Source organism: Nesoenas mayeri (assembly GCF_963082525.1).
Source record: "Nesoenas mayeri genome assembly, chromosome: 6".
In the NCBI taxonomy this organism is placed as follows: domain Eukaryota; kingdom Metazoa; phylum Chordata; class Aves; order Columbiformes; family Columbidae; genus Nesoenas; species Nesoenas mayeri.
In genome coordinates, this window is record NC_137545.1 from 2,092,501 (window position 1) to 2,109,858 (window position 17,358).

At 39.3% G+C, this 17,358-nt stretch overlaps 1 protein-coding gene across 1 annotated transcript in view; it reads left to right on the forward strand.

The window, feature by feature from the left end:
• LOC308041609 (neurobeachin-like protein 1) overlaps positions 1 to 12,389 on the forward strand; it is a 77,484-nt gene extending 65,095 nt beyond the window's left edge. The window contains exons 46-56 of the mRNA XM_080346400.1: positions 66 to 163; positions 500 to 616; positions 1,097 to 1,186; positions 2,263 to 2,372; positions 2,988 to 3,160; positions 3,606 to 3,700; positions 5,602 to 5,718; positions 7,200 to 7,361; positions 8,471 to 8,619; positions 9,300 to 9,435; positions 11,956 to 12,389. Coding sequence (XP_080202526.1) covers positions 66 to 163; positions 500 to 616; positions 1,097 to 1,186; positions 2,263 to 2,372; positions 2,988 to 3,160; positions 3,606 to 3,700; positions 5,602 to 5,718; positions 7,200 to 7,361; positions 8,471 to 8,619; positions 9,300 to 9,435; positions 11,956 to 12,057 — 1,349 coding nt within the window. The 3' untranslated portion in view covers positions 12,058 to 12,389. The remainder of the gene's footprint in view (positions 1 to 65; positions 164 to 499; positions 617 to 1,096; positions 1,187 to 2,262; positions 2,373 to 2,987; positions 3,161 to 3,605; positions 3,701 to 5,601; positions 5,719 to 7,199; positions 7,362 to 8,470; positions 8,620 to 9,299; positions 9,436 to 11,955) is intronic.
• Positions 12,390 to 17,358: the final 4,969 nt, after the last annotated feature.

Sequence of the window (17,358 nt, forward strand, 5' to 3'; positions counted from 1 at the left end):
TAAGTTGTCTGGATCATGTTCTTTTTCCATTTTTCTACCCTTCATCATTCTGGTTGTCATCCTAGGGGCTGTGGATTTGGATGCTTTAACAGATGAGAAAGAAAGGAAAGCTTTAGAAGGGATGATAAACAATTTTGGGCAAACTCCATGTCAGCTGTTAAAGGTAATGCTCTTTGTTCCCTCTCAGTGAGACCTTTGTGGTTAAATCCAACCGAGTAACAAAGGACTTTGGAAAAAGAATGAAAAGATGATGGTTTCTAAGAGAGTAGTTTGTAATTTTAGGAATTTTAAGTCTTTGCTACATTACCACTGCTAAAGGTCACACTGATGGAAATTTAACATACTGTTTTCGAAAGAAATTAATATACTTTACCAAGAGAAATTAGGTGCTCAAGAGTCTATTTTCCCATTGATTCTCAAGAAGTTTCTGAGTATCATGTGACTTGAACAAATGAATAAATTTGTGCAACCTGCTAATCCTTCAAATATTGTCTCCTAGGAGCCCCATCCACAGAGGCTGTCAGCAGAAGAGGTAGTGCAAAGACTGACTAAAAGTGACACCTCCACCCTGAATCTCTTTCAGCACCTCACTGAACTGAAGTCATTCTTCATCGAGGTAGATGTTACTTGAAATTTTGTAAAATCTGATCTGCAATTTCTGACATACTTGAAACAAAAGGTCACAACCTAGATGAAAATAAACATGCTTCCTATTTAAGAAAACATTTTTAAAATGCAAATGTGTCTAAATTAGTTTCATAGAGGTTGAATCCCCTAAATTTGTATCTTCTGGCTGCTTGTGTGGGTGGTTTTTGAGTCTTAAGATGCTAAGAAAACCAAGAACATCACTGGCGGCACCTGAGGACTCCCTGAACTTGGGAGCTAAACTCCCTGATTTAGGACAGAGCCAGGGTTTCATTTCTGGTGTCTGCAACAAAGCATCCCTGCATGAACTGGATATGTGTGTTCCAGTGCCTTAGAGGACTCTACATGGCTGACGTTACTCCAGAGCCTTTGGGTTTTACTCTCCACAGATACCAGATTTGTCCTTTAGCTCTTACATGTAATCAAACCGAAACTGTGTCCTTTCTCTTAGGGAATCAGTGATGGTGTGCCCATCATCAAAGCTGTTGTCCCCAGGAATCAGGCACGTTCCTTTATTTCTCAGGGAAGCCCAGAGATCTTGGTGAGTTGCATGTGTCAATACTATTCTTAGACTGCAGACAGTCAAATAGGTGTGTATGTTTCATACAACTTGTAGAGAAACACTTCTTAACTGTTCCTGTTCAAATGTGTTCCTTAAACCCATAGTGAATGTCAGCTATAAGTTAAACGTTTGTCTTCTGTAGAGAAACCAGGCTGATTTGTTGAATGGCATTTAAGAACGGATGAGACATGAGTGTCAGTTGTCGTGAGGTGTGGTGTAAGTTGCCCACTCAATCCACTTCCATAATAGCAATCAACTTCCTAATGCAGTGCAGCCCAGCTTGAAAATGGCAGTTTTTCATGGCACCATTATGTTTATCATTACTTTCCGACCCATATAGTAAACTATACTGTATGCCACATATACTTACTTCAAAGGCTGGCACTGTTGCTGAAATTAACTTTTGTGCTTACACTATGGCAGATGGCCAAATGATGAAAAGAGGAGAGTGGGTTTGTATTTACATCTGTATGTATGGTCTGCATACAGGCCCTGTGCAATAATACCTTGGTTTTGCAGGAAAGAATATTATTTTCCAATATTCCTACTTTGTAGGTCAGATGTACTGTCCTGGCTTAGTGTGGTATGTGCATATATAATTTAGAATTTGGACACGTCTAAAATTCTCATTTTATTTTTTCTGAATATCTAATGAAAATATCCTCGACTATTTACATTCCCTTCTTATTTCTCAGAAATAGAACTGTAGTACAATTTTTTCTAAAAATCATCTTCCTGTGGTAATATGTTAACGTTTAATGACTGCTATTTCAAATAAGAGAAGCAGCAGCTGACTGGGTGTTTTGCATTTTACCTCCTTGCTACATGTTCCTTCTCCCTGCTTTCAACTTCTCTGGTGTATCTAGAACACACATTATTCTAATTTGGTAATATGCACCACATGTGCATTAACTCACCTCAGCTGGATGTTTTTTTTGATTTGTAGATGGAAATGTAGAAGGCCGCGCTGGATTTTATGCAAGCTCCATTGCCATCAAAGGCAAGCAGAAAATATACCTGTGGGTTTCACAGATTTTCCTTTCAAACTTTTTTAGGTAACAGCAAGTCTGAACTGTGTTATTGGAACTCATGGTTGGCTGCCTTATGATAAAAATATCTCCAACTATTTTACATTCATCAGAGATACCACAGTGACAAATCCCAAGTAAGCATGTGATGAGACGAGGTGCGGATGAATGCATCTACACTAATAAAACACAGTAATTGTTCAACAGTCAGTGGGTTATACTGTTTTCATTGGCTGAGTTTTCACATAAGAATGCATCTTCTGATGTTCAAGAATATTACCTCTAATCTGTAATACTGTTCTAGTAAAGAGTTATTTAAGTAGTACTTCAAGGTTCTCCATTCTTAGATGTACTTCTAACTTTTAAAAATAAATACTCATCTTTGAATCTGAGATGGTCAGTCTTCATACTTACACTATAGTGCAGGTATATGTGGTGGGTTTGCTTCTTCGCTTTTTAGAATATTCTTTTTTTTCTTTATTGTAACAATACTTAGTAGGGACATGAGTTATTCATACAGGATCAAATTGCATGAAAGACTGAAAAGATCTAAGGTGAAATCTTGCTTCCACTTGCTGCTGGTAGTGAGAGTATTGCCCTGGATATCAGGGTGCCAGAATTCCACCAATTATTTTTTTAGATATAGCCTCCTCTACAGATGGAATTTCTTATTTATTTTTAAGGATATAGGAAGTGCAAAATACATTGGTCTGAACTAAAGCTACCCTTAACTGCTCATCATTTGCCTGCAGAACCCAGCGCAATGTGAGTGGTCCCTTTGCACCGGGGCTGGAGATCACCTCCAAGTTGTTTGCAGTGTCCCATGATGCAAAGCTGCTCTTTAGTGGAGGACACTGGGACAACAGCATCAGAGTGACATCTCTTACGAAAGGCAAGCTGGTTGGACAGCACCTCAGGCACATGGGTTAGTAATTGTTTATATCGTGAAATGAAAGGTTTTGCTTATTGTGTCTTGATGTTTGGTCTTCTTGGAAATAATTGTAGCCAGTGCACTCGAGCGGACAAGCCCAGCTGTTATAAAGGAATGGAAGCATAGGAACAGAAGAATATTTGAACCACGATTATACATAAATACTTCAGCATGACTTTTTAGTCATTGGAGTGATGGTTTAATGTCGTTTCAAAAGAAGGCTTGACTGCTGGTTTTAGGTAGCAAAGGTGGTTAAATCAGGTTGGTACACCTGTACAAGACTTCGTTGTTTAATATAGTCTCATCAGCCCTTATCACAGTGAACTGACTGCAAATCAGGATACGTTGTTGGTCTGTTACATGCACATTGTCACTCTGTGGGAAGTTAGTTTTAAATATTTATGTGATGATAACCTTGTGTTTTCTTTCCTTTATCTAGATATTGTGACCTGCTTGGCAATAGACTACTGTGGAATTCATTTAATTTCAGGCTCCAGAGACACTACCTGCATGATATGGCAAATAGTTCAGCAGGTAGGCTATTTAGGCATACTCTGAGAAGCAGTTTCTGAATGCTTTTTTGTGCTCCTCTGTCTTGCTGTGATGGTTTATTGATTTTCTTTCAGGTTGGCAGGGAAGACAGTCCACTAAAATTGATTAGCTTACTAATTTTACTACTCCCATTGTCTTCTGTATTTGAAATATTCACTATACGCATTAGTTACTTTACAGCTGAAGTACAGTATTTCAGAGGCACTCTTAAAGATGTCATAGATTATTTTCAGGATAGGCAAATATTGTTCCCCGTTGTACAGATAGAAGAACAAAAAAGAGACAGTGCTTGAGACTTCCTAAATTTGTTAGAACAGTGTTTATAGTTGGGGATTTTTACATTTCCAGGCTGCTGTTCAGTGTACTACTTGCATTTTAGTGTATTGTTTCCACTGTTGAACGAGTACACTAGGAGTTAGCAAAGCCAACACTAGTCTGTGAACTGGATTTATGCTGGCATTTCAGAATTCTTTAGTATTGGTCTTGCGCTTTCACACAATGAAAGTGTTTGTGTGATGCATGTGTGTACTCACACACGAAACGTGAGGCCATTTCCATTGTTAAGCATTTAAATGCTCATTTCTGATTGCTGCATTACAGGTAACATGAGTAGGATTAACTGCAGGGGAAGCTGTCATACTATGGACAGCACATTTTGTCACATCACCTTGTTATAATTGAACTAAAGTCAGCACATTAAACCAGTACAGTGGCGTGTAACTGCATGTCTTTTTGTGGAAGCCGTCTTTTTGGTGGGAACATTTAGAATTCTTTCAAGAAGTACTTTGTACCAATAGTGTTTGGTCAAAAAGATGAGACCTTAGTGCTCACAACAGTATTTTTTTTGTCTCAAGTGAGGATAAATGTTGCGCATTTTTTAGTTTATCTTAGTGTGAGTTAAATAAGTCATCCTTTGGAGATGATATTTGTTTAGAGTTACTTTTTCTTAAGACTTCTCATGTATTTTTTTTATTTTTCTTTAATGGATATCTAAATATCTTGTATGTATTGTAAATTCTTCTTGTGAGAATTTTCCCTTGGTCTTTACAAAGTGGCAGCAATGACTGCATGCTGTCACGTCCATTCTACTTGTCTGCTCTGCATTTTTTCCCAGCTCTGTATTTTGACACTTGTTCTGCATCCCTGCATTCTTCAGGCTCCCTGGCCTTGCTTGACTGCCAAATATCTATCACAGAAGTGACAATAAAGAGTCCTCTTGGAACTATTTACTAATACCCTCTCACTAAGCACAGGTCTTGCCGTAGGACTGGTCTGAGGATGTCTGTATATGCTGGAACAAAAGTACTAAATGATTTTTTTACACCCTGCAGTCATGTGGGAAAATTACTGTTTTTAATGAACATTATTACAGTATTTCCTTTGTATATTGTACTACTGGTAGTCACTGAGAGAGAATATTAGCTCTTCCTTAGAAGATCAAACAGAGTTGCTGTAATTTTAAGGAAAATAACTTTCAACTTCTTTAAGCATGGCTGTGAACATAGTGCTTAAGTGCAATGTAAACTGTAAGAACTGAACAAGCCCAGATACACAGATGAAGAAAAAGTGGGTAGATGAGTGGATCCTAACTCCTATTAGGATTGCTAACTGTGGTGTAACCTGGACATCTGAAGGGATATAAACAAGGCAGCTAAAAAGCTCTGTCTTCCACATGTCCTTCGTTCATTCTTGTGATGTCAGTAAATAGCACTGCTGACATAAAAGGTAAAAAATTGGAATTGGAACAGATGAGTTATGCCTTCGCTTTTGGTCTATGTCAAATATACATCTCCCACAACTGATAGTGAAGATACCAGAAATTTATTTTTTGTTTGTCCTTCAGCTGCAAGAGAATGTGTCATTGCACTTTTTGTTACTCTCAGGGAGGAGTGCCTGTAGGTCTAGCACCTAGGCCGTTACAGATCCTTTACGGGCATACTGATGAAGTTTCGAGTGTTGGCATCAGCACTGAGCTGGATATGGCAGTGTCAGGATCCAGGGTAAGCATTGTCATACTTTCCCTTCTTTGCCTTTTCTTTACTCAAACCATACAGCATGTTTGAAGTTGATGAAGAATAATATAAAAATGTGACTGTTTCATGATGTTTTCTTCAGCCTTGCACATCAAGATGCTGTGCATCCTCTCCCTTGCTGCCTGCTTAAACTGGGCTGTCTCAAACTGCTCTGCACAGCATGGGCCTCAGCTACCATGTTGTGTTATTCTGCACAGATGAGCTTTAATGAGTGTGGACTTATTTGGAGATCTTAAGCTTCTCATAGGAACAATTCTGTGATAGTTTCATGCCTGCTTCCTTAACCTTGAAGGTTCTGTGCAGCTTATTTGTGTTCCAGCAAGACCTGGACAGGCTGGAGAGTTGGGCAGGGAAAAATTTAATGAAATATAACAAGGGCAAGTGTAGAGTCTTGAATCTGGGCAGGAACAACCCCAAGTTCCAGTATAAGTTGGGGAATGACCTGTTGGAGAGCAGCGTAGGGGAAAGGGACCTGGGGGTCCTGGGGACAGCAGGGTGACCATGAGCCAGCACTGGGCCCTTGTGGCCAGGAAGCCAATGGGACCTGAGGTGGGTTAGAAGGGGGTGGTCAGTAGGTCAGAGAGGTTCTCCTGCCCCTCTGCTCTGCCCTGGGGAGACCACACCTGGAATCTTGTGTCCAGTTGTGGCCCCTCAGTTCCAGCAGGACAGGGAACTGCTGGAGAGAGTCCAGCGCAGCCACCAAGATGCTGCAGGGAGTGGAGCATCTCCCGTATGAGGAAAGGCTGAGGGAGCTGGGGCTCTGGAGCTGGACAAGAGGACACTGAGGGGGGACTCATTCATGAGCATCAATATGGAAAGGGGGAGTGTCAGGAGGATGGAGCCAGGCTCTTCTGGGTGACAAGAAATGGTAGGACAAGGGTTAATGTGTACAAACTGGAACACAAGAGGTTCCAGTTAAATTTGAGAAGAAACTTGTTCCTGGTGAGGGTGTCAGAGCCTGGCCCAGGCTGCCCAGGGGGGTTGTGGAGTCTCCTTCTGTGCAGACATTCCAACCCGCCTGGACACCTTCCTGTGTAACCTCATGTAAGTGTTCCTGCTCCGGCGGGGGGATTCAACTAGATGATCTTTTGAGGTCCCTTCTGATCCCTGACATTCTGTGATTCTGGGATTCTACCTTACTGTATGACTCTGGCAGGCTGCTGAACTCTATCCTGCACTTAATTCTTACTCATATATGTGACCTGTGAAAGGGCTGATTTACTGTCTGTCCTTCCCCTATTGCCCTATTTGCATTTATTTTTCATGTGCCTGTAGTACGTTGCCTTGAGGGGAAGGTTTCTTTGTGTAGCGTTCCTAATGCTCAGGAATCTCGATCTCCGGTTAAGGATTTAAGTGCTTTCTTAATATTCCCTCTCTATTTAAATATTCTTTCTGTGTGTTGCGGTAACTTACCTGCTGAGTAACAACTTACCTAAATTTGACTGCAGGATGGAACTGTTATTGTCCACACTATTCGGAAAGGTCAGTACGTGAGGACTTTGCGACCACCTTGTGAGAGTTCTCTCCTGCTGACTGTTCCCAATCTGGCTGTGTCCTGGGAAGGCCACATAGTAGTCCACACCAGCATAGAAGGAAAGACTACTCTTAAGGTACTTAGGTTCATGGCATACCTCTCTCTCTTTCTCTGAAGACATTAGTCATAAATGTTGTTAACTTTATCCTTCTTTTCTAAAGTAATAAGACTTTTTGAGCATCCTGTGTCTTTTTCCATATTTTTTTTTTTTTATTTTGCTAGTCTATGTGAGTGAAATTGGATTAAAGCTTAAGTCACAGACACACTGTGCACCTGTAAGTTTCATTAAAATCTCCCAGTACCTGCAAGGAAGATGCCCAAGCATGTCCCAATGAATCTTCATGGGAGAGCTGCTTTGAAGTTGAAAACTGGGGGAAACAAGTTCCACTGTGCACAGAAACTGAAGTTGGCGAGGGGAGCAGTAGGTTCGGGGTGTAAGATTCCCAGTGAAGACACTGAGGTTTTTTAGTTTTAGAGGGAGAGCTCTAAGGTTCACAGTGTAGCTTATTCTGTCCTTTGAGTAGCTGCGTAGTTGCTTTAATAAGGGTAGAGGTGTTAGGATTTCTATGAACATGGAAAATTTCTTGAAGACAAGTTTATTGGATGTAGGCATGCTAGCTGCTATGGGAAGCTGGGGACAGAAGAGACCAAGGTATTGTCAGGCTGAAAGAACTTCAGGTGGTCACGTTAGCTATGTCTTTAATCCATCAGTAATTCATTGCCTTGTCCAGAAAATACTTCTAGATCTAGCTCTGTGGAAATATACCTATTTCCTCCTGCTTTTCAGTTTGGGTTGGGGGAGGGAGGGTGGCAGCGGGGCTGACAATAAGAGTGCTCTTTTCCTTTCTTCTTCCTTAATAAAAACCCTTATAAAATAGGGACATGTCCATTAAATCCATGAATGTTTTCAGAAAATTTGGAATTGATTAGATAGATAGGTAAGACGATACCATGTTACATCAACAGGTGATGAGAAATGACTTCAAAAATTTCCATACAGAACCTGGTGTACATACACATTGCGTATAGGCTCGGTAGTCCTGTATCATTCGACAAGGAAACTGTTGTCATCAGTATTATCTGTGGGTTATTACCCAAGTTAGCTCCTGTTAGTGAGCTAAAGACACAAATAATACAATCTTAAATGTCACAGAGAACTGACTGGATCCTTTTTGATCTTTTCAGGATAAGAATGCATTACATCTCTATTCTGTCAATGGAAAATATTTGGGTTCTGAGACTCTGAAGGAGGAAGTGTCAGATATGTGTGTGACTGGCGAGTATATAGTGATGGGCAGCTTACAGGGATTTCTTTCCATACGGGATCTCTACAGGTAGTGTACCACCATCAGCAGTTTATTATCGAGATGCAAATATAAAGATTTATTGAGAAATGGCTGTGTAACGTGGGCTTTGCTTGGTGCTGTAGGTGGTAACCATTGCTTTTTTCTGTATTCCTGAAAGAACTCTTCTATGGGGGAACTAAGATAAGGAGAAAAGAAAAATGGGAGGTTATACCAGGCATTTGTCCCAATTATGCACCTAGAACTGACAGAATTCGGGAAGAGCTGTGTCTGACATCTGCGAGCTGTGATTGTCCTCATGTCTGATTAGTCACTGGGAGCTCAGCAATTGCAGGATCACGTCTCATGTAGTTCTGCACTGAGTTTCAAACTCTCCTTACTGCTGCACTCTGTAGAGCTCCATTGCTCCTCAGAATGGGAGGGATCTTTGTCGTTTAGGCAGTTGTGGGGGTAATGTTACTGTTCTTCAGTGAAAATGTCTTAATTTACTGACACATCTATGCCTGTTCTTGTTATTTGAACTCCATTCTGGAGTATGACTAGGTCGTTCCGTAGCAGTTTACAATAATTGAAATAGCGAACCGGATATCGAGAAGCTGTGTTTTATAGTGCATCCCACAGACAACAATTTCAACTGCAGTGTGATTCTTTGCCATATGTGCAAACAAATACGTGATGAGCTTTGTCTCTGTGGTTTTTGATCATTGCAGCCTGAGCCTGAGCATCTCCCCCTTAGCCATGCGACTGCCAATTCACTGCATTTCTGTCACCAAAGAGTACAGCCACATCCTTGTTGGCTTGGAGGACGGCAAGTTGATTATCGTTGGTGTTGGCAAGCCCGCAGAGGTAAAACCCACCATCAAGAACTTTTTCTACCGAACAGTGGGAAGCTCACTTATATCTGCTTTCCAGTTGAGCAAGAGGTCTCCTCTATGGCAGGGTAAATTTAAGAGCAAGTTTCAGTTTTCAGTGGGAAAAAAATAACTATTGAGACTGCTCTACTGAAATTTCTCATTAAGAATCAAAGGTTTATAGGGATCACAGATGGGAAGCTCAGCTGGACTAACTTGCAAACCTTATCACTCGCATCTGAATAAGCAAAGTCATAGTAGCTAACTTTTTCTGAACGTGATAGTGTTGTCAGTCACTTCTTGATGAAATAATTTTTCAGAAGAAAACTGGAAGCAAAAGAGAGCAAGCTACTTTATTTCTCATGCTTTCTGTCAGATCTTTTGATACGCATTGATTGACACTGGGGAAAAAAATATTACTGCTTTCTGTTCAGTCTCTCTAATTACAGTGCACAAAGAATCACTTGTGTAGGTTTCCAATATGCTCTGTGCTCCATATGGTGAATAGAAACTTGTTGGTACTGCGTATGCAATATCAAATACAGAGCATCCATCTGTCAAATAGCTGTGCCCAATTTTGCTTGTGCAGAACGATTTTGCTTTAAGTACTTCTTGTCATGATTTTCAAAGTACTTGTGTTAGTTTAAACTTGCTTCTCTTTATAACCCAATCTCCATTGTGCTGCAGTGTATTTATTTGAACATGTGATTACCACTTTTGCATGGCCTTTAGTAAATGCCAGAAAAGTATCTTAATTTAATTTTATATTTTAATTGTGAAAACAGAGCGACTTTATTTGCTGGTAGTTTAAAGTGTTTTAGCTAGGAGATACATGGTTTTATATTTGAACCAGGCTTCCCACAGTGTTAGCCTGACTTTGTTTGCAGCGGATGGGGAGGGAGGTTCCCACTGACCTGCAGCTGGACTTTGTCCTACTGCACAATTGACAGAGAGGTGCTTCTGATGGGGTTAAACATATGTTTGTAATGACAGTTTTAATGTCACTGTCATTTCTCAGCATCCTGTTCCTTAGCAAAGATCTTTTGTAGGCTGAAATGTATGTATATCATTAGACCGAAGGCTTTTTTTCTTTCAGCTGTTAATCACATCTATTTTTCTAACTATGGAGAAAGTGTTGTTCCAAAGACTGGATTCCTTATATGATTTTTTTTTTCAGGATAATCTGTTTATAATTCAGATGATCTGCAAGCTTAATATCGATGTGAATAGGTTTTTTTTTTTTTAAGGAGCAACATTATGTCCCAGATTTTCTAGTTTTCTATAATGCCATCAATCAATATATTTGAAAAGCATATGTATGTGGGGTATTTCTTTGAATTATTTGTAGTTTGGAAGGAATATATTAATTTCTAGAATTTTATCCTTATACAGAAGACAGCGTTGTAGTTCTGTCTTTTAGTGGTGATACTGATCCTTGGGATAAAGGGAGAGACCAACTTTATTGTGCATACGGTGAAATGCTGCTTGGTATTAAGATTGGCCTTTAGTGTTTCTGCATTGACAGTATCCAGTACGAAGTGAAGTACAACAAATGTCACTGTATTTTTAACAATGACGTGGCTGTTTGGGATGCTGCACGGTCTGGGGGATGCTCACCCGCCCGTGCCGATCCCTGTGCCTTTTCTAGCAGGCTGCTGCTGCAATGACACCGTTGTTGAGCAAGCTTAACTTGTAGTTCCGAGTGCTGGGAGCTGTTCTCAAAGCTGCGCTCTTCAGACACGCACCTTGTTTGTTGAACTGTGAGGGATTTCACCACCTAATTAGCTGCCAGGCTAATCGCTACTGGCCAATCTTAAGCCTTATATTTAAGAAAGAAATTAAAACAGTTTCTTACAAATTGTTGTCAGATGGCAAACCTACCAGATGCTGGATTTAACGTGGCCTCTGGTTGCTTGTTATCTGTCTATACTTCTGTATACTTACTCAATATGAATTACTTCTGGTTTAAATTTTACTCTGGGCACTTCACCCAGGATCTTTGGAAGACTGTATAAATCTGACACCAGGAGATAACCTTTCTCTCTTTCCTCCATTCTGCTGTCACTGCCTTGCATTTTGCTTATCTTTTCCTTTTCACTTCTAGCAATTTCTGTTTGAAATCTCTAAAATAAAACGTCCTTTCTTCTACTTTGGTTCTTTTTTGCTTCACATTCACCTCTTTTCCTTCCTATCAAAATAGCAATCGAAACACTGTTCCTAAGCCATTTGAAGTAGGATAAGTAACAAGTCTGCATTACTTGGTAATAACCCTTTAACCGTTCAAAATCAGAGAAGACTTTGATCAGTGTTTTGTCTGTTGTTTTTTGTCAGTCCCAAGAATCATCCCTAAGTGTAACTTTTGGTTTGTTTTCAAATAATTTTTGTTGGTCTAATTTTGTTTATGCAGTACATTGTAGTGCCTGCATTTCACCAGAATCAGTGTCTAAATTCCTTTTTAATTTATCCACCTTATCCCTTCCCCCTCCTTTTGTTTCTCTGAATTACTTCTAAACAGATGCGCTCAGGTCAGCTTTCCCGAAAGCTGTGGGGATCAAGCAAACGGCTCAGCCAGATTTCATCAGGAGAGACTGAATATAACACTCAAGATTGCAAGTGATTGCTGCTACCTTCTCTTGTGGATTCCAGAAACATGTCTAATCTTTTGGTCACTTTAAATGTGTATCTCAACTTTCAGGGGCTTGATTCTTAAATCTGTTGAAGATGAACCAATGGTAGAGGTACAGTAATAAGCATATGTACTCATGCAAGTTAGCTTGCTTGCATATTTTTCCTTAACGGTGTTGACTTGCTCACAGCACAATCCCTCTCTAAATGGCTGCTATAACTGTGTTTCAGGAACAAAAATGAAAGAAAATAAAACAAAAACAAAGACACCCAAACCTCCAAACCCAAGCTTGCTAATTGAATTTAAGATAAGTAGCATTTGATGTAAAGCTGCATAGGGTCAGACGTTCCTTGATCACAAAGAGGGTATTTGGCTTTGCTTTGACAGCATTGTAATTCCCCAGCAGTAAATTAAAATTCTGGCAGTTGCAGTGGTCAGATTCAGAATTGAGATAGGTGACATTACAACATTTTCAATATGTTTTTAGCCCAATGAACAATGTATTGCAATTTGTTCCTGTAAATGGCTGTTGCTATCTTTTTTGTAGCTCCAGTCTTAGGCTGTTCTGCAAGGAACACCTGTGTTGCACTACTTGATTATCAGAAATTGGTTAAAGCACAGACATGAATAACTTCAAAGGAGTTGAAGGTGGTAAAGGAGCTAAAGGAGGTAGGAAATACTTGCTGCTGAAAATTATTTATATTGTTCACTAGACTAAGAAATACACCAAGAAATACCGTAATATATGTAATATCTTGAAAAATACAGAGAAATAATCAGTATCTATATTGGTCAGAGATCAATCTGCTTCATTGGTAAGGCAACTCGTACCAACAAAAGATGAATTTCCACTGCAAAATCATTTTGACAGCATTGCAGCACAATTTAGTTAAATGGCACCTTTTTGTTTCTTGGCCTGATGTTCAGCAAACTAGTTGTTAGCCATATATTTTTTTTCTGTAAAACAAAGCAGGGCAACAGATAATGTATCCATTTTCAAGATGTGTTTAAGACATGGGAAAAGAAAATATCAGATCCTTATATGCGCTATATCCAACAAAATAGCTATGGATTTTATGCTGTATTTTGGAGAAGCCATTACTGGTGGGTTTTTTGGTTTAGCAATACATCGTGATAGAAGGGTGTGTATTTCCTTGTCGTTCTGACATTTTTATAATGTTGATTACAATGATAAACCCCATACTGTTAGAAAACCCTAGTACTGAGGGAAAAATAGGAATTTTTGGATCGGCGTACGAAAGTTTGTGTGCATGTGTATAGATGTGTGTATGTTTGTGTGTATATATGTATATACATGTATGTATGTCTGTTAAGAGGAGAAAATATCATGGGGTAAGGGGCATATAGATATAAGACAAAACTATAAGTGATTGTTGGCTAGTATGTTCCCTTTTGGCTATTGCTTTCTTCCCCCACCATCACTTTTCTTGTCATTTTTATTTATTTATGGAAATGAATGTGTGTTGTATCTCCTATAAATGTTACCAGATACTCCCTGTGTCTGGGGAGCTGTTGAACTACCTGAGGAACTCCATAGGGTATAATCTCATTTCATTAACTTTTAGCACAATATTTATTAACTTTGTAGAAATAGTAATACCTCCTTTACCCAGCAAAAGGAGAACCTTCACAAGTTCTGTTAGTCTCATTCAAACTGTTTTCTTCTCCTCAATTTCTTTACTGGAAAAAAGAAATCCCTCTTAATGACTGATTACTGTGCTGTGTAAAGAAAGTTGCGTTGCTGCTTCTTAACTTTTCTAAATGAGATAATAAATCAGACTAGTGAGCAAGTGGGGTCTATGCATAGTTGCAATATTCTGATTAATCACTGTGAGAGACTGGATTGTCTGGAAAGTTAGGAGAAAATAAGAATTATTTCCCTGAGTCACTTGACAAGAGAGCATTAAGTTTCAAGAAATAGAGTGGTGTGGTTATTTTGAGGCTCGATGTACGTAAAAAACCCCACATCCCCTATTTTCAAATAAGCTATAGAGAAGTGAAAAATACTATTTTTAATCAATTACCTATCCAGTAAGAATACTAAGGATACTATGAAAGTATTAAGTGTGTATATGAGAATGTGACGTATGTCTGTCCATTTTGATTTCATGAAGAAAGAATTTCAGGGAAGCTCTTTCGGGAGCAGTTGAGAAGAATTTCAGTTCAGCTCTGAGATTTTCCTGTATTATGGGAAGCTGAAAACAACTCATTTGGGGCATTGAGTTGGTGGCTTTTATAAGAATGCATATATGTTCTGTTTAAATGCATAGATGAGTTTAAGTGTTTACTTGCAGGGGAAGGGGGCAGGAAATGATGATGTTTCAGGCTGGTAGAATCAAGTGGAAAAACTGAGGAGACAGGTTTGGTGAGAGCATCAGGGTTTTTTGTGACTTGCACAGAGAGGGTTTGAAAACGTCCTACAGTGGTTTAGGTATGTTTATACAACAGTTGAATTAATGTTGTTAGTAGTTTAATGTTAAAGAATACTGAATACACTCTGTCAGTTTAAGTAAAATATCATGTAGTTGCAATAATTGGGGATGAAAGAGTTAATGGTGAAGAGCTTTGACATTTGAATACCGTCATTTTAGTGCATCACAAGCATTAGGTGGTCTTCACCAATATCTGGGATGGGTTTGAATGTGGAGAGTTCTCAGGCTCAGACTTGAGCCTGGTTTGCGCTCTGCACGATGCAGCGGAACGAAGAGGGGACGGGTGAGCTCGGAGCTGCCTCGTGCTCTACGCACAACAGTGACAGCCATCGCCTTTTGATGTGTTATCTGGTCCTTGAGGATGGGAGGTGCACACCAGCTCTTGCCAGAGCCTTGCTGGAAAGACCCCTGTAGGTCTGAAGGTCTGCACTTTGCTTTTATCTAAACCCAGCTCTAATTGAAAGATATAGGTGGTCAATGTGAGCGTCAGCTGGTGTGTTGTTTCTTTCGGTTTTAACGTATTTGTGTAAGTCTTTTTAAAAGTGGAAAGTGATTTTTTTCTGATCAGCTGTTCACGTTGGTTGAATTGCAGTCTGTTGTGCAGTGCACTGTGAATTAGTGAACTGACTTTCATAATTCTTTGATTTCCTCAAGTCAGTAAAACTTAGGATCACATTTTGTTTTTCATGTAGGATTGGTGAAATAAGATTTTCCTTTGCTTTTGAAACAAGATTTATTTAATTGTAAAAATTAAAGCTGTGAGATGAGAGCATTCTGATTGGGAATTCAGAATAAAATAGTCTGAAGCAACAGTTGTTTCCTAACACTACACTTGTCAAGATCTTCTTGGTGGTATCTTCTTTCTTTTACTCTTTGGAACAACCCTAATGATATTTATAAAAGCTGAAGATATGCTTACATTCAAAGCTGAGCAAGTAGGAGTGTAAATATGGATATCTAAAAGAAACTGCAAACTGACTCTTTTCATAGCTGCATATAGATGAGAACAAGTAGCTTGCAGCATTGAGTCACTTCTCCCTAGCACAGTTCTGAACTTGCATACCAAAGGATGATATTTAGAAGACATCTCTCCTTTATTTCAAGTAAAATGTTTGTTAAATTTCTCTTTATCAATTCACTTGTAATTCTTGGTAGTATTTTGGTTGTCTTTTCATCTATAGTGAAGAATCTTATCTAGTCTGTGCAGTTTTTCTACTATAGGAGCATTCAGAAAGCAGAATATTTGCTGTTCAAGTTAGCATCTGACTTAAGCGAATTATCCTATATCAATTTACTTGTTATCTAATACTCACTAATAGGATATCTAAAAGCCAGCTTTTCTATTATCCATGTATTTTACCAACACCAACAAAAAAATAATATTCCCAATCTTAAACTAACTGCACTTCTCTTCATGGTTAATACACATTGTGGAAATCAGGTTTTAGGAAGCCTGTTTTGTTTTAAAAAGAAAAGAAGAAAAGGCACTAACACACACACATTACAGTTGCTTTGCTAATCTGCAACATTGACATAAAGAAACATTTTTCCCGCTGTTATACCTTAGATCATGAATGTTATCACAAAAGAGGTTTATCAAAGTCTTTATAGGCTTTAAATAGTCTAGTCAATTGGCTGCTTCATAAGGATCCTCTTTAAAGTTGTATTTCTGTGTCCTTTAAGTGCAAAGAACTGAGTTTCTGCACTGTAAAAATTCTATATGGAACTGATAACAGTCTTACATCAGTCTACTTTAAGGTAGTCTGCAGGAATTATGAATTTATTTGTAATGCACAATAATTAGGTAGGTCTTTTAACTCGTGCCCTAATCAATGGGAGCTGTAAGGCTCACTTCCCTACACCATGGCCCCCTCCTCCGTGTTTCCTCTGTCTTTCCCAATCTCGGTTAACAAAATCATTACAAAATACATGCACAGCAGCCAGATGCTTCACCGAACTTTTACTGTGTATCTGTATTTAGTTGAAAATGTGTATCTCTATAGGAATTATGGTATGGTAGGGAGCTTTAGAGCTAGGGAGGGCAGTAGAGTAGATGTCAGCCCTTCTGTTCCTGCATTGAGTCTGTGTAGACACATGCTCTGTGTTGTCACCTGAAGGGACTCCTCTGTTCTGCCGCTAGTGGCCCCTTGATAGCTAGCTTAGATGCTGAGGCTACGTGCTGTGAATACTTTATTTCCTGTCAAGGAATCTATTTTAAAAAACAACATATGAACGCATATCCTAATGTGAACCTAAGGCCTGATATATTAAATATTGTTAGATGAAAGCACAACATAGGGTTATATTTCATTGGGTGGAAATTCAAGCATGTGCTTCAGTGCTTTCTAGAATGAGCTTTTCATGCTTTTTGGTTTAAAAGACTGTGTCAGTTCCAGCTGTAAAGACACTTGTTAGCGGTCTCCTTTGGCGGAAATAGTTTTTGCGTAGTCATATGCATCTGGGTTCACTGTACACCAACGTTAGACTCAACTGAAGCATTGGGAAGATGTCTTTCCTTCCATCCCAAGGAGCCACATTCTCCTTCTTATTACTGATTGCCATTGTTAGCACATACTGTCATAGGAAGCAAGGGTTTTCTGAAAAGCTACGGTTTAAAATAGCCATCAGATGCCTGAAGGCAGAAACACCTCCGAAGGCAGCACAGCATGTTGTGCAGAGCCTGAGCCGAGTGCTGCTCATCTTACGGCAGGCTGGAACACCCCAGGTGTGAGGAACTGCTTGTAGCGTTAATTCAAAGGTACCCTTTGGTTTCAATTCACCTTTTCACTGTGCATCTGTGGAAGAAAACTGGTGTGTGTTTCTTTTAGTTACCATTTAC